Here is a 23,574-nt window from a genome sequence, read left to right on the forward strand (position 1 = left end):
AGGACAAAGGGCAGGAGATTAAAGGGAGGAAGGAAAGAAGAGAATGAAAGGAGAGTAGAAAGAAGAAAGGAGAAAAGACAAGAGGACAGAAAACAGAGGACAGGGTAAGAAGGGAAGAAAAAAGTAAATTGAGAAAATATACGGGCAAGAGACAGAATGTACAGAGATATAAAAAAAGCCATTTAACTGAGAGTGAAGACATTTCAACCCTCAACAGCTGCATCAAAGAAGTGGAACATATTGCAAATTTTAAAAAAGTAATATATGTGGACATAATTGTGGTCAGTATTGTGGCCCTGCTTTTCTGAGGACATAAAAAATTAAACCTGGGACTTACCTTTTATTTCAGGACTGTCTAGGCGAAACCCCGGACAGTTTGCAGCCCTTAGTCATAGATACAAAACCAAAGCTGAAGACTTCTAGGTGTGTCAGGTGACCTATGGCCTATCAATTATCAGTGTACTTGTATGTGGTTAGAAAAATGCAGCCATTCACAATGAATTAAAAATCACACAAATTATCCCAGCTTTCTTGGGAGAATGCTGATAGGAGTAGGCTTGTATTATGGCATTCTTCGTTAAACACATACCATGATGTAAGCTCGTTTGAGCAGGGACCTCCTCACCTGTTGTCTCTAAGTCAGATTGTTATGTTACATGCTACTTGTTATGTCCTGTACACCCATTGCGAAGCGCTATGGAATTTGATGGCGCTATATAAAACAATAAATAATAATAATAATGATAGCTGATTAATGATTCCTAGTATAGTGGTGGCATGATGGTAAACTGTGGGCTTGTCTTTTGCTATCTCAGTATCTTTAGGAGCACAGAAAGATCAAATGGCAGTAGGGTGGGCTAGTGTCTATGAACATGTAGTGAAACGTTTAAAAAGTGATACATTTGTTTAATTAATGAAAGATCGTCTGTCAATAAATGCGACTATGCAGTTGTCTTTTATGAACTGTTGGCAATAACTTCATCTATAATACTTCACCAATACATAACCCACGGTAGAGTTAATGTTTCCTTCTGTGGTTCACATCACAGAGATGGGCGTTCACATCTGTAAACATGTGTAATGCAGGTGCTCGGAAAAGACTATAATGGATGAAACATTAACCCGGTCAAATGAAAAATGGTGAGGTGAAAAGTATATTGCTATCTTAAGCTAAGGCTCTCATCTTTCAACTTCCTGTCAAGCTAATCTACATTAGTAGTCCGTTTCCATGAAAGAATCGCCAGTCATTATTTCATTTTACTCTGTGTTATGTTAAATATTCTTACGTAAAACAAGGAATGTATGTGGAGGAAGAAAAACAGAGTTTATATTAAATAGAAACATCTGTTTTCCTTATTTTCTTGATGTTTCTAGCGGATTGGAACCGACAAAAATACATAGAGCCTTACAAGGGAAGCCTGGCATTGGTCACCATTACTTAAAAAAATGGCAAATTCTTACTTTTTATTGTTTAGGATAATATTTATTATCATTTTTTTTAATGTTACTTTCTTCATAACGACTAACACATTTCTTCTACAGTTTATGTCCCATGTTTATCCCTCCAACAGTTTTCTTAATATTTAGAATGAATTATAAATAAATGAAAAAAAAATATTTTTTTATTCACATTTTTGATATTCTTAAAAAAATAAGAATTGTGTTTTCAAATCAGTATTGAAATCTTTATAGTTGTGACATTGTCTTATGTTTTCATATTTTAAGTATCTTTTAGGATGATCAACACTATTGTTATTTTAAGGTCAACTAAACCCTGGAGACAGAGAAGAAAGTGACATTAAAAAGAAAAAAGGGAAATACAATATTACATGTTCTCTGTACTGCCTTTGTACATTGACATGTTCTGCTTAGTTTTATGGATCTAACATAATTTTTTTAAAACAAAAGGAAAGGGTCGCTGATATTATTTTATCTATGATAAAAAATAAATACGTATTTACACGTATTGTGAAAAATGTACTTGTGATAGTAGCAATAGATATTCTCCCAATTACTCTTTCGGTATATGCGATCCCTTAAAATGTTTTTTTTGTGTCTGTGTGTGTATGAGGTTGACTGACCAGGGCAAGTGTAATTTCCTTGCATTCACATATCGACCTTCAGATGTGACTGGGAGGAGGATATTATGTGCCACATTGAAGTCACGTTGATTCACTTTTCTTTACCCACCAGCACACATCTCAGGAAAGGGTGTGGACAGCAAAACATAAATGAAACCATACGTATAAAAAAAAAATAAAAAAGGACCTGTATTAACCCTTTATAATAAGAATCTAAAAGATTATGAACAACAGAAACAGAGAAATGATCGATAACTAAGCATGATAGCATAGAGTCAGTCTGCCAACACTAATGGATTCTTTACTTCCTTATATTGCTGTATTTAACTTTTATTATTTTCCATATGTCCTAGCATTGCCTAAAAGTTTTATTTTATTATATTATTATTATTCAACCGTGTCTTTTTACAAATTAACAGTTGTATGTGGGTGGCATAATGTGTCAACTAGTCAAGCAATCTTGGTGATTTGATTCGGCTTAGTTTGTAAGGTGTGCACATTTTGGTTGTGCACTTGTTAATTTGTTAACTATACTGGTTTCTTTAACAATACAATGTTTTTTCTACATGTTTTCCACTTAACTTATACAATATCGCATTCAGTTTTGCATTTGCATTCCAGTGACATAATTACACAGTGAAACCTATAAAACGTAGGGGTTTCTTGGCCTGTTTTTATACAACGGGAGCTTCAGAGAAAAGAATAAAATTATTATTATTATTATTATTATTATTATCTTTTATTTATATAGCGCCAACAGTTTACGCAGCGCTTAATACAATACATAAATTCAAGGGATATGACAAGACAAGAATTGATAGACTAAGACAAACCGATACATTTGGTGGAGAGATCCCTGCTCGCAAGCTTACAATCTAGAGGATTATAAAAATGATCAGTACTTGTAGGGTTTTACATTTTTGGAGCTTGGTTATATAATGCTTGTGTAAACTTGATATAACATTATTTTTAAAACAAAAGAAATGGATGATATTTTCACAAATTGCACAAAAAATCGTTGGTGAGCAAAATATGACATATTTTCTAAATTAATCTGTCAGTACCTAAAATGGGTGTAGGTAGCCATCCTTACCCTTTACACCCCAGTTTGCCCCATGTCATATATGAATTTAGCGGTCCTTAAGGTAATTTTTTTCTGTTCCCTAATTAAGGGCACATGTGGACCGCCCAAGTGTTTAGCAGCATAGTCCTGCAGTATGACCCAATTACAGCAGTGGTTTAATACTCCAGGATTTTAATATAAATAGACATATACTGATTTAGTATGACAAAGTATACTTAAATTGCTTTAAACATGAAAAATAGACCTTCAAACATAAAGTCACATAATTGCAAGGTGAGCCCTTTAAATACTTATAATAATATTGAAAATGATGCAATTTTGGTAAAATGCAGAGATGTCTTGTTTTGACTTCGTAATTTCAGGCATATTTTGTTTCTATACTAAAGCTAACACGTCTTCTTTTCTTTGAAGCGATATGGAAAGCTTATTAAGCAGTGAATAAAAAAAAAAATCTACACGCAACTATGTACAAAAGGCATTCCATTTCCGAAATACGCAAAGCTTCAGTTGAGGCATCGCATTATGTTACCTCTTTTTGTGTTTTAATTAATTATAGTTTTTGCAGGATTTTCAGAGTGAATTGTTCTCTAAAAATAAGTGCAGCCATTTCTGATGGTATGTTACTTTGATAAATTATTCCCTTCCTTTGGTATACGTTTCCCATGAAGAATAAAAATCTTACGCACCTGGTTAAAGCCTCCCTTAACATTTTATTTAAAAGGACACTGTAAAATTCATTTTAAAAGTTGCCTTTATTATTAACATTTTTTGAAAAAAATGAAATTTTATTTCGCTGCAATTAAGAAAATGTCTCCCCCCCCAAAAAAGTACCTATGGGGTAATATGTTCTTAATTAAACGCCCCCCCCCCAAAAAAAAGTGCCTCTGGGTTATTATGTTCAGGCTTAGATAGTGGTAACTATATCTAATGGTAACATTCTAAATCTGTTTTACAAGGTCATGGAGATCCATCAAATTGTAATTTTCGCGGATTATACTGTATAATTATGGGCTGCATTTTCACATTAAAATTCACAATCTCCATACTATCCCCTCTAATTCTTTCTGTAATTCCTTTCTTTCTCGTCTTGTTTTCTGTATTCTGTATTCAACTTTCTTTTCCTACCTCCGCTTTCAATAACTCTCTCGTCACATTCAACATCTCTCCTTTCACCTGCCTCTTTCCATTTTTGATTCCCCTCTCCATATTTGAGTCCCTCTCTCTTTTCCTATTCCGCAAATGCTTCTCAATGTTTTCTCATTATTTCTGAAAGTCTTTGTTTTTAGGGGAAAAAAAAAAACTGTCTGCGCTTCTTACCCTAATAAAGTTGGCAACAAATATATAAACATAATATAAATGAGAGGTTTTGGTTATATGAATTGGCCAAAGCATAATTAAGCTCACCCGCCACGTCAAGGCACACTCTCAATAGGGTGAGAACCTACTCTCACCTCCTACATAGTGGGCACACAAAGCAGTTTATACTGCTACCAAAACCTTATTAATGTGTTTGAGCCTGTGACTAGCTTAGCGCACCGACATTTTTTCTTTTCCCTGTTTTTAGGGAAAAGGCTGCATGTTTAAATATAAACCTTCTTCCTAATGCCAATATCATTTCTCCATTGTTCTGCTTTCAGCTTTGTTGGATCTTGAGCGCCTGTTTTGACTTTCATACTGCAGCCAATCGTAGCTGAAATCACACTGAAAACAGGCCTCATAATGTTTACAAATAGAGACCATATTGTACTTCTAAAGATTTTGTATCTTGGAAAGAAATGTGGGCTACTTTTATTTCACTGCAATTATGAAAAAAAACAAAAGAATGTTAAAACCGATCAACATTGTAAATGTAGAAGTGAGCTGCAAGGAAAATACGTTTTGTTTGTTCATGTAGGTACTTTGTAGCATAGAGTAGAGCAATTGGGTGGTAGGCAAGCGCTGGCTTCGTGGAAGACACCTCAGTATGCCAATAGGCACCAATAAATTCTCTCCGTTCCAGCTACTAGTTTGTCTTTCAGTTTGGAAATTTGTTAATTTCTTATTGGCTGGGGGTTATCCGGTACGGATGCAGATATTAAATTCCTGTTTCTAATTGGCTGCTAACAAAGCATCCTCAATGTGGTTGGCACTGAAGGAACACAGTCATTACAGATGTTAAACATTGTATTAAAACAAAAGGACCTTACGAGATCAGATGGAGCTAGCATGCAATTCTTAGCCTATTTTGTATTTTGTAAATGTCCCTGCATGCATGGATATGAATGCAAATATATTCCCACACAGATTATACTACAGAGACCTTTGAGCATCAGACAAAGATACTCAAGCTAGGTATCACCCTAAAAAAAGATAACTCAGATTTCATTCTTCATAAATGGGAAAACACAGACATTCTCTGCAAAGGTGTTACACAATTAAGTTCTTTTCAACTTTTAACTTTGGAAAAGGACTCGAAAAAAGGTTCATCTCACCACTTGGTAAATCTAGGCCTGTTTATGAGCCAAAAAGCTATCTCTTTATAGTCTGTGTGCTTAGAATGCCGTAAATTTCGAGACAAACGAATATAGAAATAAAATCTGCTTCTGTTCGAAGTGATAAGAACCAATAATTCAACAAAGTCACGCTGTTTGTGTTGGAAGGACAAGCGTGTATTAGATTTCGGAAAGGAATTCACCAATCTCTCTTTGAAGTGGTTTGATAGCTGCGGTTTTTTGTGATGCTAGGTTAAAGAGCATGCAGATCTGAAGTAGAAGGCCATTTCCTGCTAGAACGCATTACGGTTTAAAGTCCGCTTCATCAAAAAGGCTTTACTTTGAAATTAAGTTTATTGGGAAATATCGTACTCATATGCAAATAACATTTTTAAGTGTTTCTGCATTGAATGGATTGTGAATGTTTTCCTCCTATGTAATTTCCCAAGGCTATATTGCTTACCAAGAAGCTGAATCGGTGATACTAGCCCAACATAGACTTTGAGGGGAGCAGAGTGGGCAGGGAAGTGGTAACGGGCAGAACCTGAGAGGTGTATGCGTGTGACCCAACAATGCTAGAAATCTAGACAGTAAAGATACTAACTTTATGCCCCAGGGAGCAGTGCTTCCAGTATATCCAGTGAAATATGCTCTGTACATAATTCATAGTAACGTAGATGGGTTGAACCACCAACTTCTCATGAAAATTCCAAATTTAACTTTAACATACATTTGTTTGATTGCCATGGGACTTGGGGTCAGTAACCATGTCTGTTGCTTTTTTAGAAACATTAGTTTTTTCTAATTGATTGCCAGATAATCTTGGGATTTTTTCCCCCCATTGCTACTTGTATCCCCTATTATTTCTCATTTGCAAAGCACAGGCAGTTTTTTGTTTTGTTTTGCTAAAGCACAGTCTCTGTGTTTAGTCTATATGTAAAATACGTCTGTTTTAAACTGCTGAGCGAGTAAGTTAAACCTTGATTACAGCTGTTTTAAGGTCAGAAAGTTAAGATTTATGAGTAGAAATTTTGGTGCCATCAGCATGAAAATGTGATATGGCTTCACATGAAAGGAGTGTATAATTTTCTCTAAGACAAAAGAATAATGACTGCATGAGAGAAAACAGAAGCACCAGCAAAACGTCATCTAAATCAGATCTAGCTGGTTTCTAAACGATCACATTTTCCACTGGATTTTTTTTTGCTATTATCCTTAATAGTATATATTTTGTACTCATTAATGTTTAACTCAAGGACCCTGCTAATTTAATCTAAACTGGTATTAGGCTTCTTTATTTGATTACATGTACATTTGGTTAGTATATATTCGTTTGTGCAATACCACATACAATTGAACATTGACCCTTGCTAGAACCCTTGATTAACCCATATTGAATTATGCGTGCATTGCTATATAATGAATGGGGTATATTTATAAAAATTGAAATAGCTTTCATTGGCTGACGGTAATTGAATTTATACTCCTGTTAGAATATGTTGCTGTTTACCCTGAAAATAATCACAGTGGTGGGATTATTTGGGTTGGGTTGGAGGCAGGGCCAGAACAGGACCATCCACCTACCTTACGGCCTTGTTGAAGCAGAATGCCAAAATATGATATTATATCATCCTACTCTGTTATATTATGTTGTAAGGTGGCCACATATGAGCTGTGATTGAGGTTTATTCTGCAAAAGCACAGACCTCGATTGATTTTTCCGCTCAAGGGAGCTGTACAGGGGAGACCTTCCGATCTTCTTAACTGGTCCATGCCTGAAAATGTGGGCAGTGGAATATGTTGGAGGAGTAGCAAGACTGTCTTGCATAAAACAGGAGACATGGGAAGTATGACTTTTCTCTGGAAGAAAATCTGAAGGCGTGATATTTTGATGATACACCGATGCTAAAGAATTTGCATCTAGGCTTTGTAGTTTCCTAGGAAAACCCCTACACTCACTTGCTTTCAAATATACCGTATTTGCTCGATTATAAGATGAGGTTTTTTTCAGAGCAAATGCTCTGAAAAATACCCCTCGTCTTATAATCGGGGTCGTCTTCTAATCAGACCTCAAATAGAGGTCTGATTAGGAGACTAAGATCCAGATCCCCCGCACCGCTGCAGGGGACCTGGATCCTCCTGTCGTCGCCCCCCCCCCCACACACACACACTTACCGGTGCTTCCGGAGGTGAAGTTGGCAGCGGGGGTTTGTATGCGTCCGTCGCAAATACCTTCCCCGACTGTCAGAGATTAGAGTTCCAGAGTTCCTGATCTCTGACAGCCGGGGAAGGTATTTGCGACGGACGCATACAAACCCCCGCTGCCAACTCCACCTCCTTCCGGCTGCCGCGGAATGAGACGTCAACCCGCTGCCCCGGCAATGCAGCAGGAAATTGGAAGCACCGGTAAGTGTGTGTGTGTGTGTGTGTGTGTGTGTGTAATGCCTTACACCCCTATATGCCACTCTGGCACTTAGGGGGTTAAAAGGCATATTATGGGGCAGAGTGGCATATAGGGAGGTATAAGGCATTTCAGGAGGCAGAGTGGCGTTAAGGGGGCATTTAATAGAGCACTCTGCCTCCTGAAATGCCTTATACCTCCCTATATGCCACTCTGCCCCATAATATGCCTTTTAACCCCCTAAATGCCAGAGTGGCATATAGGGGTATAAGGCATTTCTGGAGGCAGAGTGCTCTATATAATGCCTTTTAACTCCCTTAATGCCACTCTGCCTCCTGGAATGCCTTATACCTCCCTATATGCCACTCTGCCCCATAATATGCATTTTAACCCCCTAAATGCCAGAATGGGATATAGGGGTATAAGGCATTTCTGGAGGCAGAGTGGCACATAGGGGGTCAAAAGGCATACCATGGGGCACAGTGGCATATAGAGGGTTAAAAGGCATATCATGGGCCACAGTGCCATATTGGTGCGGCAAGCCTGGGGGCAGATGTGCTTAACTGGGGGACAGGTTGGAAAATACAAGAAATAAAAACAAAAAAAAAATATTTTTCTCAATCATAGCTTTTATTAAAAAAAATAGTTTACATGAATTAACATTTACTGGTAAAACTTTTTTCCTTTAGGGTCGTCTTATATTCAGGCTTTTTCTTTTTTTCCTAAGTTAATATTCAGATTTTGGGGGGTCGTCTTATAATCAGGGTCGTCTTATAATCGAGCAAATACGGTATGTGAGGTATTGACAGAACCACCACTCAACTCTAAGGGATCTACCTAGGTAATCTACATGGTGGGGCTGACATGGACTACATGGGAAAGTATTATAAATATAGGATACCAAGGGACAAAGCCTGCGCTGATTTCATTCCCATACACTAATGGCAGACATAATAATGAGAAAATATGAGTGGTTTGTAAAGGCATATTTGGTTAACAGTATAAATATAATCATTACAGAATTCAGTGAGTAGAAAAGTGTATCACCAAAGTGGTGATTATAATATATTAGATATATCATTATCCTTTTGTGGATCTTGTGTGGTCAAGATGGTTTGGTTGAAGTGGTAACCCAAACTCCCTTGACCACACAACACCAACACACACACACTTCCAATCTCCCATTGTATGTAAACGTCCAGTTAATCTCTGAAAATATAATTTATGTTAGCCCCTTGTGGATACAAAATTCAAGGAAAGGTTTAGTTCATGCAGTTGTACTATGCCATCTCAGAATATACACCTCAAATTTGAATTTTACATAGACGCTTCCACGAGGAAGATTGTGTATACATTGCTTAAATAAAGGGTAATGCATTACATAATATATGACTGCTAACAATATTTATTGGATCTGATTTGATCTGACCTAACAGTTTTTGGTAATGCAATATATTCCCCGCCAGCCATTGACATTTGACATTTGTTTAACATGTTTTTTTTTAATAGCATCCGCGTCTTACATAATAACGGGCAGAGAATACATTTTTGATTGTTAAGACTAGAGAAATGCTGGACCTTTTCTGACCTGTCCCCATGTTTGCTTTCATGCTTATGGAGACACCTCATTGATGAGGATCAGATAATTCAGTAATATATATTTTACTTCTACAATAAATGATAAAACATGACTTTACTCTTTTACTCATTACTAGAAAGAGTAATTTAGGGAATGACAGCTGGGCCACCCACTAACATGCATGGTGACCATTATGTGGAAACCCATAGCATTCATGTGTAAAATATTTACTCGAAAGGCTACAAGGAAAGTGTACCCAGACTGATGTTGTGCCAAGCATTCAGGATTAAGCCTAAGTTACTGAACACATCGAAAATATTGCTTTCAGCTGAGGAGGATCGAGCCCTTGATCAAAAGAATGCTTAATAAGTAGTTAAAACGGTCCAGGATTACAAAATTATATGCATTTAATCATTAGTAAAATATTTTTAACATAATTACTGGAATCAAAGGTTTGGCAGACAAATGGAATTGTGTAACCTGCTTTGATTGACAAGTTATAGTACAGTACATTGTATGAATGTGCACTTTGGAGAAAATCTAATTGTCTTTTTCAGAAAATGTAATAAAATTAACCAGTAAATTCTAAAATAAACAGGGGCTAATCATGAGAATTTCCTGAATTGTTTTTGTTCCATTTGTTAGCTTTCATGTGTTCATGGCTAGTCCAGCCTTACAGAACTAAACAGCTGTTTTTCTTTTTTAAGAAAATAGATTTTAGTTGTCTAGAAAATTGATGTCTAGGATAAACTACACGTGGGGTGTCTCATTTGGGTTCTCCCCTGGTTGCCTTTAATACAATCAGATGCCATAATCACAGTGGTCACACGCACTAACGTGGGCTTACAATGACGAGTTTCTGGATATCTCAGACAAAAGATAATTTTTCTCGGTCAAGATCTCCAGCCAATAGTGCCGACCAACAAAGGATCCAAGGACATGGTGCCAAAGGACTAAAAGCATCAACAGGCTGAGGTTGGGGCAAGTGGATAACAAACAAAGTCAGAAGTCAAGCAGGGAATCAAACACAATTAAGTTACACGCAAGTTCAGAAAAATCTGGTTGATGGAACAGTCATTGCCGAATGGTAGCTGGGATTTTATTGTGAAGTAGGGCGTGATGCAATTAACTCAATTGTAAAACAGGAAGGTGTGAATGGACACACAACCCATTGTCGCAAATGAAGTGCCACCTGGGTATCCTGCATACCCGAGGAGGTAGGCAAATATGTGCAATCAGGTTCATTAGAACGTAAACTTCTGGCACATGATCCAATCACGTGACTGCTGCTACTCCCAGTGACTAGGAGTTCTGCTAGGCCATGTGCAAGAAACATACTGTGGCATGCTCCCTGTTTTCAGTAGTGGCATCAGCAGGAGAAGTTAAATACAACAAAATAACTACAATGACTAAATAAAATGTGTGTACCCATCTGAACGCCGTAAAATGCTCTGGCTGGATTGCTCCTTTAATAAAGATAATTCTTATAAATTTATAAGTGAGGATGGATTCTTTACTCAGAGGTGATACCTGTTACACCAAAATGGAAAAAAAGTTTACAGTCACATATGCCTTTAGAATTTCGGAGGTTTTCCATTTAGATGATAGTTTTTAAAAGCTTTTCTTTTATGGGCCATTGTGACATTTTTATTTTTTTCTAAAGTGTATTTGATATTTAATGGAGTGATATTTATATAGCAGGTAACAATTTGTGAACAATTCCCTAGCAGCACCGTTACAGCATAAATTATAGGTAATTTCGAACCAAATTTATTTATGCAACAAGCTGTGAAAGCAAAGAGTCCCTTGTCAGTTTGTTAAGTGTCTGCAGAAGGTATTTCCAGGGGTCCTTTGGGAATCTTTCCTTTAATAAATATGAATCAATAATTCTTCCCAAACAGCCGCTGTTACGCCTTGTAAATATCACCTTTATTCTTTTTTTTAAGAATAAGGCTTCAGCCTCTACTCAATGGACAAGAAAAATGTACAAATCTAAAGCGCAACCAAAATAATTGGAATAATATATTTATTTTAAATTTATGGATTTTAGAACCCTTCCTAGTTTTAATATAATGCTACACTGTAATACACAGCAACGAAGTCTGTTTACAGGACTTTTGTACACTCAAGCGTCTTCTTACCAAAATGATCTATTCCTGGCAAAACACAACTGACAAAAGAAAACTGCGTTGTGGCCGGACTTGTTATAGGTCGTTATTGTGGTTTTAAGCAAAGTAAAGGATTCACCACACAGTTCAACCCGCAGGGAGATGCTGTCAGTACGAGCTTTAAAATACCGATTGTAGAATGGAGATAGCTTCATCTCACATGACTTATTTATAATGTATGTGAATAAGCCCTTTATCAACATAAGTTATAATTGTTTTTTTATTTAAAAAAGGTAATGTGATTAGTTTTAACACTTCTGCTTCCATGCCATCACATTTTTAGAAGCATCTCCAATCCTATTTCCTAGAAAGCACTTAGTTGGCTAGCAAAGACACATTGTTCAGACCGCTATGCCATCTCCAAGATTGTGGTGACCTATAAGAACTGATTTCTAGGAATACTTACATAAATAAGTCGGCCAGCAATAACAAGTATAACCATGTCATTATGCTTTCAAGATTCAGTATGTTTCTAATTACATTATTATCATTACATTTTACATTTTATTTTTATACATATGTGTATATATATATATATATATATATATATATATATATATATGTGTGTGTGTGTGTGTACCGTGTATAAAGATTCCTCAAATAACTTCTCTTCTCTGACTTGCATTTAGCTTATTTAGATGCCCGGCTGGAACATGCAGAGTCAGCTATTAAAACGCATCATGCTATACAGTCTTATGCTTGGCCAGAATAATATCTTCAGTCGGAAGATTTTAGAAAGACGTTGTAGACACGCAAATTGTAAAAAAAAAAAAAAAAAACAACAGAAAACCGCAATTGCGTCTATGTATAAACTGTTTTGGAACAACAATTCCAGAATGCACACCAAAAGGTGAATGAAAAGTATAATTGGTAGGGGGAGGCAAGAAATTGTTTTAACTTAAATGTTCCTGGGAATGTCTGTTAGTTGATATCTTCTCTGCACGTGAATGCAGACCAAAGGATAAATATGTTGGTTTTCTTGGAAGTACCTTTTTTTTTTAAAAAAATGTAATTATTATAATTCAAAATATGCACTTTTTAAATAAGCCTGTCCTTTGAACAGATAAAATGTCACGTGTGAGTCAGACAAACTCTTGAATTCATGCATATTCAGAAAGTTTTGTATATCATCTGATGCTATGAAGCCAGGAACATTTAAAAAAAAGTCCATCAATATACAACACATTTCTATACATTTTATTCTATACGTTTTTTTTTCTTTTTCAGCGTATGATGTCCACGTTGATGGCTGCTGTGCTGTCTTATGTGTGATAACTTTTTGATTATTGCTTTGCTAGCTACATATATATGAAACATATTTGCTTTGGTAGCTTTCTCTAGTGATGTCAGTCTTATGGAAGTTAAATCTTATTATCCTTCTCTTCTCTTCCTAATTTCCTTTCTCTTTGAATTTCACAGCATGTTTAATATCGGTTTGCTTTAATTTCCTTTGGGGTTAAAACCTGCGCCTTGTCTTTACTTTGAAGATTGCCCTTTACCTTTAGTAGCGCCATTTCCACTGCCCCTGTGCGTTTTGGTTGGTCTGCAGCTGCCAACCGTAAATAATTTTGCTGAGGCGTTGGTGGCGGAGGAAGATAAAGTAGTTGTATCTAAAAGTTGCAGTTTTAGAGATTTATTAAAAATACTATGCGATCCACCTGGTAGATTAATTGATAGAGCAAATGTTTTTAACAAAATTAGCTTTATATTTACAATATAAAGATGGAGACTTTGGCTATTAAATACCTTAATATTTTACAGAATGAAAAAATAAGACATTATTTGTATTTTCTTCAAAGTTGACATACTAAACATAAAATACTTATCATCATTAAATAAAGTACAGCATTAAATTGATGCATTTCATAATACTAAAAACAATTCTAGTGATCATCATCAGCTAAATACCATCATTTATGATTACCATAACATACATAATATAGTGTATAAAAATATATAGCATGATAACAAAAATCACTGTCATTTTCTAAAAATTAAAGCTATACGTGGTTGAAATCTTCCAGTTGTATCTGGTCTCACAACCCAGGGAACAATATTTGTAATGTAATGATGAAAAATAGAAAATGTCTAATTGTGTGAGCCTCCTGTTTAGTCTACATACTCTGGCATATAATGTAGAGTCAGTCCATGTGCCAGTTAGACGGAATTCAGTTCCTACACTGTAAAAAAATATAAAACAACAAAATTCTTGCTTCCCACAAATCTTTTTCCAGATCAGCAGATTTTTACTTGAAATTTGTAAGCATCAAGGGACTTTTGGAAGGTACACATGCAAGTTCAGACATCCCCAGATGTCTACTGTACGTTTCTAATGTTAGTTCAACTGCAGGAAAAAAAACATGCTTCTGCACTGGAGTTAATGCTAATTATGAGTAGTCAGCATTTAGAATAGGTGTGAATTTTTGTGGCTAATAAAATTAATAAAATCTGACCATTGTGCCTGCGATGCATTTGGAACGCGTATTTATGACCCGTTATAACGAATGAGATTTTGTAAAAATGACCGTACAGCCCACAATTTTAAAGGGCCAATGAGGGAAACTTTTGTTTTGATGGGTGTGGCTTTACCAAAAATTGTCATGTGATTTTGTAACTGAGGAAGGTATGCACAAGCCACAAGGTATTTTTAACACAATTCAATATTTTAATCTTTTCTTCAAAAAATACACAAAAATACTCTACTTATCATGGATATCAAACAATTGCAAACACAACACGGGTTTATATAATGTTAAATATATGTTTGGCACAATTATTGATATGCCTATGAATTCATATGAGAAAAATATATTTGACGTATATTCCCATTGATATTCTATATTTTGCGCACTGAGAAAAGAATGTTTTGAGTGACGAAAATATCTCCAAAGATCACAGCTGTAGAACTGCAGAAGTTAGAACAAAATTGAGTATCAACAGATATTAAATGAACACCTTACTGCCTTTGCCAGAAAGCTTAACATTTTTAAAAAATAATGTCCTACCATGGGCATTCCAGTTCCCTGACTTGAACCTCATAGGAAGCCTGTGGGGTGAAATGAAGAGGAGAGTCCACCAGCGTTGACCTCAAAATTTGAAGGATCTGGAGAGATTCTGTATGAAGGCATGGTCTCAAATCCCTTGTCATGTATTCTCCAACCTTATCAGGCATTATAGGAGAAGCTGTGATCTTGGCTAAGGGAGGTAGCACAAAACATTGACTAAAAGGGTGCCAATAATTGTGCCATTTTTTGTTGTTGTATATTCCTGTGTCGTGTGTGCAATTCCTTGTAAACCATTCAGGGAAGTTTGCAAGCATGAGCATTCCACTGTGGTATTTGTGTCTATAAACACATCTATACAATTTTTTGTACAATTACAATGTCACCTATTATAAGTTATTTAAAGCATCTAACTATTCTATTCAAAATCTTGTGTTCCAGCCGATGATTCTTGAAATACTGAGTTTATGTGTTTATTTTTATTCGACTGCCCTCTGACAGAGGCTAACTATCCAAATGGGATCCATCCCAAGAGTATGGTTTTTTGAACGTATGAGTGGGTCGTGGCATAAGAAAGAAGGGTGCTCTAGAGGTCAGACAGTTTTCGTTTTTGAAGGCTTACAAAAATATTTTTGTTTCTATTCGCAAGTTAGTGCTTTTGGCATTTTGGAATGCACAGTCACACCCAGGATTATATTATGAAATTACAAATTGAATTCTAAGGTTCAGGGTTTTTTTTCCAAATTAACAAAAGAATGCACTAGTAGTTTCCAGACAACATATATTATATTATATAAATATATATATATACTGTATGTTTTACCTTTCAATACACACTGAGAAGGAGAAATAACATATATTTAATATTTTTTTTTATTTATACTGATGGTGTTTTTATTCTGTTAACTTCTGATATTGACAAATCGAATTAACATACAACCTTACCTTTTATGTTACCTTATGGCAAGCGTTTGAAGTGTGGAATAAAAAATAAACAAAAATAATGTGCCAGCAGGGCAGATTCAAATGAATACTTATTAGCTCCACTTCCTTGCCCCATGACACCCCAGATGATATCTGGAATATAGAGCCCATCTAATAAAATACTACTTTCTGCTAAATCAAGCCATAGGTTACTACTTTGATGGGCTCAATAAAGACTAAGAATAATTATTTTTTCGTAGCAGACAGCTGTAACACTTTGCACTAGGTATGTTGTTTTGGAGCAGGAGCTCTCTGGGTTTGACCTTGAGCTTTAAGATTGTTTTCAGGCTGTTTCAGATGCCAGTGTGGCCTTAGGCAAAGCTCTGCTGAAGGACCTAGTTTATAAATTATTCCAAGTTCTTTATGTCATAATAAAGGAATTCAAGATCTGCTTTTGATCTTTATGTTCTTGCTGAAGGCTAAGAACTTGTATGGTGTCACCATTCTCTATTCTTTTTAAACCTCTTCGTTTCCCAATAAAAGGATGCTAGTAAAAGGGGTCTCTGCAATGTGTCTGGGCACTGAGTACCTGCCAGTTTTGGCTTGTGGACAAGACAGCCCAGTCGGAAGTCTAGTCCCAGAGCTAAAGTGTACTGTTCTTAGGGTAACCTGGTATATAGCTGACTTTTTCCTACTGATTGCATGATATTATATGCTTCAATGCACATCATTCGCAATTAATATCAGAGAATATTGAAAGCACATTAGGTTATCACAACTGCCAAGTTAAATGTTTACAGCTAATAATAATAATAATATAACTCCCTGGTATATACACAATTTTAGAAGTATATTCAACTGATCCTTTCAGTGGAGGCGCAACTGTCCCTGTTATATTTACTTTGCACTAAAAGTATTCTTTTAAAATGTGCAACTTATTGCACTACTTATTGCTGTACTAGTAAAATGGAAAAATCACCTCTCACCACACTGACTATGCATTATGAAGGCGCAAACTAAATGAGGTTTGCCTACAACAAAGGCCAAGACTGCTGTTTGTAATACAATTCAATTAATCTCAGTCAAACCGGCCCGCTATTCTTTTGTGTTTTCTTGTGCATTCTCTTGGATCCCAAGAGTACATGGAATGCAATGGTTTGGAGGTTATGGACTCAGACCAAGTATTTCTCTACACATAGTATTTATTGTAGGTTAAGAAGGCATAAATGTGACTTCTTTTGGTAATGTAGCCATCAAATACTTAATGAAAATCTGCTTATCATTATAAGTGTCTATATATGTATATATATATATATATATATATATATATATATATATATAGACACACATTAGCGGATAGTAATAGTATGTTCTTATTTTTCTATATACTTGCCGAGTTGGAAGTGTCTTTCTTCCTTGTCCTGTACATGGTGATTGTGGTTTCAGAATATCTCACCCACTCGTTTAATAAATCATTTTAACAACAGCAGTGCCACTCAAGGCACCTGCAAAAACAGACAGAATTCGTAGATTTCCCAAGTACAATGTGTTAATGAACAGAATCCAGACCTCACACATAGCAAGACTTCTGAACGCAAGATGTTTTTGTCAGATACACCAGCCTTTCTCCTCTAGTCTAGACAAATTCAGTTGAAAATTTAGAACTACAGTTGTGTTGGTTCATCCATTTGCCTCTGTTTCATGTATATGCTCTTTATAATGCTGACACAAAGACAGATTATATTTGGAATCTAGTACTTAAGGAGTTAGGCATTGCAAGTAAACAATTTTTTTTTAGGATGCTATTAAAGTTATAAGGGCTGTGTATTAATTCAAAGCACAATTTGGTGTTTTACACATAATTTGTGTTTAATTGATAAGCTAATTCAACATCTAAAATGTACACTTGTGTCAAGAGGAGTGAAATATTCTCAGATCCCCTACCCCTCGTCATATGCTTTTCACTTAGGCCTGTATTATAACCCCCAGTCCATAGGCATATTTCCCACCAGTCTGTGTATTGTCCCCCTAGCCCCTACTCATGTTGTCCCCCAACCCCTGTATTTTCTCCCAGTCCCTGTATTGCAATGTTTTCTTCAATCCTTTGCATTCTTTTATAGACTAACATATACATATACACATGGATTCAAATATACAGACACAAACATACTCACAAAATTCACATTTACAAATACACACGTATACACAAGAATGCTTACATTCTTTAATTATTTTCATATTTTTTTTTACACTTGCCTATACTATGTTGCCCACTAGCATACTTATACACACACATACACTAACATAGTTCCACACATAGACTCTTATTTACACACACTAACATAATTCTGCACACACTAACACACATTAACACACTTCTGCATACACATACTAGCATACATACTAACATACTTTCACACACAAACATACTTTCACACACATGAACATATTTACACACACTAACATACTCACACACACACTGCTACTTTTGTTGACTCAGGATGGGAAGTCCACCAGCATTCCGACTCAGTGAGACAGTGGACGCTGGCCTAGTGGTATGGCTGACCTTGGAGGGGGTTTGTGGTGCTGGGGGCCACAACTTGACAAGAGTCTCCATCACGCAAGTGGGGCCTGTGAAAGGGGCCCCTTGGGAGCCGTGCAGGCCCTGGTGCCTTGCCTTTTTTCCTTATTTATTTTGTTCACAGTATTGTTCAACTATATACAGATTTGTTCTATCCTTATTATAGAAGCAGAGAAAATGGATAAAAAAGGAAAACATAGTAGTACAGTAACCTTATGTGAGTTTGTGTTCATAGTTAAATATAACATGGTATTAGAGCTTCCACAAAGGTGTCTTTTCTATACCAGCAGTTGTGCTTCTCCCCAATAAAGCATATCATTTTGAATTATTCCTCTCAGTGACATTTTTGGTTGTACGTTGCAATATGCAATGTATTTATGGAACATAAAGCAATTCTGTTTTCCATATTAGAGTATCTTTTTTTTAAAGGCTTAGATTATTCATAGCTTAATACTATTGCTTCCAGGCCTCTGGATATATATATACTTGTGCCAAAAACCCAAGACAGGGTATTTCCAATTAGATCAGAACATTTTTGCAATTAAGATAGTAATAGGAAAGAGAAACAGGGAGGAGAAATCCCAGTCCTTTTTTCCTCCGTTTGCTTTAGATTAGAAATGGGATACAAAATCAACATGCAACATCCCAGATTGTGTTATTTTTTTTTTCTTTTTTTCTATTCACAGAAGATAGAATTTCATGGTATTTGGTTTTAGGGCAAAGCTCATCTTCAAGAAGATTCTGCTGTTTTTAATTTGGTATTGTTTATGTAAAATTATTACAGTAAAAAGGCATGCGATTTACAAAGCAATTCCTTGGGTTTAAGACTTATAATGCTGTACCATACGGTGTTGTTGTTGTTTCTGAATCAAGCTGCCTAGTAGGATTTGTCTACTCGATGCTTGGTTAAAGATCAAGGATTTGTATTATCGCATTATCATAGAAGAAAGTAATGGAAAAAACATGATTACTAAACGCGGATGTTTCATGGCAGAACCCGCTTGTCACACTAGCCGTACCCATCTTCTGAGACCTAACATTGCCAGCCAAGTTAATGTAAGAACATGATATAGTACTTAAAATACATAAACATAAATACAAGCTAAATATGAACACTGAGTTTAATAACATTAAAATAATGCCTTGCTACTTCTAAAACTGTTTATTTCATTTGTTTGTATTTGCCACCATCTGGTGTCTGGTTATGAAATTACAGTAAATACTGTGTGCAAATCGCTAATGACATTCATTTTAAGCTTTAATATTTAGCAATATATATATTTTTTTGCAAATACCCTCAAAAACAGATTCCAGGTCTAGTAAATGTAATATAACTTCCAGTGCCATTAGATGCATCTCTACATAGCACAGGCCAATAGTGCAGTTGATAAGTAAATATTTAATACGTTCTTATGCATCATGTGTTTACGCTATATGACACTTGACGTATGAAACTTAACCTGGTTTCAAGCAGGTGTCGTTTGTGTGTCTTTGTACGTAAAATAAAACAACAGAGCAAGGGAAGCATTCTATAGCCCCTTCGGAATGTAGAAAACTGAATTAATACATTTGCAACTTGCTGAGTACTTTGTAAGGATTAATTACCCAATGATGTAAGTGAATCTCTAATTTTTGGATGTGATGATGATATTCAGCTTCAGGCCTCAGAAAATCAATATCTTCAAGCAATTGCAAATGCTAGGATTGCAGTGTTGCTAAATGACTTCATCCTGTACACAAATTATTACAGATTAATTTATATGATGAGGCTATATAAATAATATACTAATAATACCGGTAAACTGGGATGTTACGATTTTTATTTATTTTTTAACCAGAATTAGCATGTACAGGAATGAGAGTACATAAAAACTTGATCATTCTTCTACAGACGCAGTTTGCAGTGTAATATGCTGACTAAGTCATGTTTTCTGATTTCTTTACAATTATTATTTTTTTTAATTTCCTTTAGGCATATCCTTGTGTTAGTGACAAAGAATGTGAAGTTGGAAGGTACTGCTACAGTCCTCACCAGGCTCCTTCTTCCTGTGTGCTTTGTAGAAGAAAGAAGAAACGTTGTCACAGAGATGGAATGTGTTGTCCTGGGAATCGCTGCAACAATGGTGAGCCTTTGGTATTTATTTTGAAATATTAGTGAAAATAACAGTCACGGTATACAGGTTTATCATAAATTACAAAGCAATGTTACAGTTCTGAATATGAAATATGTTACTTATTGGCTTACCTAACACTTCTGAAAAATAATCATTAACCCCCCCCTTTCCTGATCGCACCCTTTTGCTAGTTCACAATTATGTACATAGTTACGTGATTTCTAGGCCCTTTGCATACTTGTACCTTAACTCCCCAAGAGTCTAGACAGCTAGATCCAGTAACGTAATCCAAAGAAGAAGCAAAAGGCTAGGTAGTGATGGTTGAAGGAAAAGCAGGGGTGGGGAGGACTCAGGGATTGGGGGTAATTCTTTAAACAGGGCCGGTCTAAATTGGGAGCAAAGTCGGGAGCATAATGGGTTACGTCACACCACAAAAATAGTGTGGCAGCCCATACCACGTGCAAGCAGGGATACAGACAGTCTGCTTGCAGAGTGATTTTAAAAAACTGAGTGTGTGTTACTTCCTAGTTGGTTGGGTGTGGGCCTCATGGGCCACTTGGCCTTACTTGCCCTAAAGCCAAATAGTGCTGGACCCCCCCAAAAAATAATAATACCAGTGTTCTAAAGTGTATTGTCCATCTCAAAAAACAAACACACATACGCTAAGTAGTTCATTAACCAAAAAGGACCAACTAGACTACCCCACACATCACAAAAAGCTTTGGGTCTTTTAGGGGAGGTATTACCAAAAAGAAAGCTTTGATAGATTGAAGAACAAGACAGTATTGGTTAGAGGAACATGCAAGCCTTTCCAGTTGCTGTATTCCATCTCTTTCTTTTTAGCCTAGATTGCCCTAAAATGCATAGCCCAGCCACCTTAGGTCATCATCAGGAGTGATGCTTGAAGGTGGCTGAATGGGCAAAATTCCCAAGTCAATTTTGATTTACCCAGTGTGGGAAAACATTATTATGGGAGAATAAAATATGTGGGAAAGCCCACAGTTGACCTATAGGAACGGCCATGGGCTCATGGAGTGAATTCATCTACTGTTTGCTTGTAGATCAACACACAATTTAACATACATGTAGATATATTTATTGAATTATAAATTAATAACTAATATGTATACAGATGTTATTGTCAAAGCTGACATAATATAAAAATTGAGGGAGCTTGGGTATAACTGGAGGACAAGGGGTTCAAGGAGAGAATGCTAAATTATAATGATCTAAGGTTCCTTCTATAGACGTAAGCAACTATGTGTTTATAGCTGTAGTTGACTTCAGTGACACTTTATGAATCTAAATAGACAAAGTAAAATATGATGCAGTCTAAAAAAATGAAATTCATGCATTCTAAAGCATCTCCACATGTTTTTCCGATGGAACAATTTCAAAACGCTATTCAATGTTTTTCAACAGGACAAATGTGTTCAGTCTTATCCATTTCCCTGGTGGTGATTACTGTCCTCCTATATGAGATGCAAAACTTTGCCTTCTCTCACATCAGAGGCAAATAAGTAGGATCGGTTAATTTGATTTAAATGGAGAACAAATGGAATATTATCAGTGCAGGGAAAATATACATACACAATATATATATATCCAAGTTTGTACATGAAAATAGGGATAGATTCTAATGTATTCCTTTGTATCTTCAACTGGAATCCCAAAGTTTATTATAAAGGAAATTGTCAATAAGAAAATCTCTTTATCTCTATGAGTAAGAAAAGGAGATGCCTCCCCCATGTATCATCATAGAGAAAAAAATATGCTCTCTGGTATTGTAATTTAGGTTCTTTGTGTCTGTCTTTGTCAGAATTCTTCTTCTAAAGGTCTTCTTTATGTTCATCTCTGGCTCTCTCAGAATCTCATATAATGAGAGGACGTATAACCTCTATAAAAAGCGAAGAGACAAAAATGCGCCTGGAATTGTATAAAAACACAATGATCGGTATCTAGTTCTGGTGCAGCCATCGGCACTTCCTCATTTATTGTAATTCAAATGCTGTGTTACGCAGTTGACATTCCAAGTCATGTTTTGCCCAGCTTTTACACAACTCAACAAAAAACCCAGTCGTGGCTTTTCCTACACAGAAACTGGCTTGCCCACCACTGATTCAAAGCATCTTTTCCCAATCAACCATTGATTCAACCTTTTTTATTTTTGCACTTTTACATGACATGATCACATATAAATTATATATATAAAAGTTAAAATGTTATTTTACTAAATGCGATTGAAAAATAAAAAATGCCTAATGTATGGTTTAGTTACCCAGAAGTTTTTGTCAAGCTTACTTAATTTTTATGATAAAGGACACAACATGAATGCTCATTACTTCTGTTTATTTCTTTGCCAAAGTGCTTTCATATGAACTACAATCATGTATGTAAAACATTCGCATTGTTCTGATAAGACTATTCTGCCCTGTTCAACACAGAATCTGACTGCAAATAGCATTACGGGAGCACATAATTGATCCAGTAATGATGTAAAGGCAGTCCAAAGTATTTGTTACTTGTAAAACAAACAAGTAAAAGGTTGTGAAAGTGGCACAAAATTGTCAAATTATAGTGGCTCATGGGGGTTGTGGAATATCCCCATGCCCTCTTTGCCAGGCTTTCCTACCCAACATTGTCCCTCCTGGATAGAAAGGAATCATGTCTGTTAAGACACTTTAAACCTGAAATAAAGAAAAAGTCAATGATCAATTTCACAATGATTCCGACATTCCAGTATTTGTTATGACAATTGCAATCACAAATATAAAACTAGATTCTTCGTATATTAACACTGATTGTATATTGTCTTACTTCATTGAATTGTTTTGCTGTTTGACATGTGCTCCTAATAATGGAATGCACGTGTGTGTGTTTAATAAGAATGGTTGTGCAAAGCTTCTAAAATCAGCCTAGAAGCAATTGTAGAACTTTTCCAAACAAAAGACACAGTGATATAAAAAAAATAACTTTTATTTAGTTAAGATTCCAACTTTTTCCTTTATGGGGTTGATTGTCTAAATTATAAGTCCATTTAATATAAAATATTACATATATCATATTTAAGTTAGCTAAAGATAATAAAGTTATCTCACAAAATAAATGTAATAAATAAAAGAAATATTTTTAATAAAGTAATGATCAATACATTAAATATTTAGCAAAT

General features: G+C 35.7%; 1 protein-coding gene across 1 annotated transcript in view; it reads left to right on the forward strand.

The window, feature by feature from the left end:
* Nucleotides 1-23,574, forward strand: part of DKK2 (dickkopf WNT signaling pathway inhibitor 2) — a 41,622-nt gene that overhangs the window by 14,553 nt on the left and 3,495 nt on the right. Inside the window, exon 2 of the mRNA XM_053461531.1 lies at nt 20,264-20,414. Within this exon, the coding sequence (XP_053317506.1) occupies nt 20,264-20,414 (151 nt within the window). The remainder of the gene's footprint in view (nt 1-20,263; nt 20,415-23,574) is intronic.

The sequence above is a fragment of the Spea bombifrons genome, chromosome 1, assembly GCF_027358695.1.
Source record: "Spea bombifrons isolate aSpeBom1 chromosome 1, aSpeBom1.2.pri, whole genome shotgun sequence".
Lineage (NCBI taxonomy): Eukaryota > Metazoa > Chordata > Amphibia > Anura > Pelobatidae > Spea > Spea bombifrons.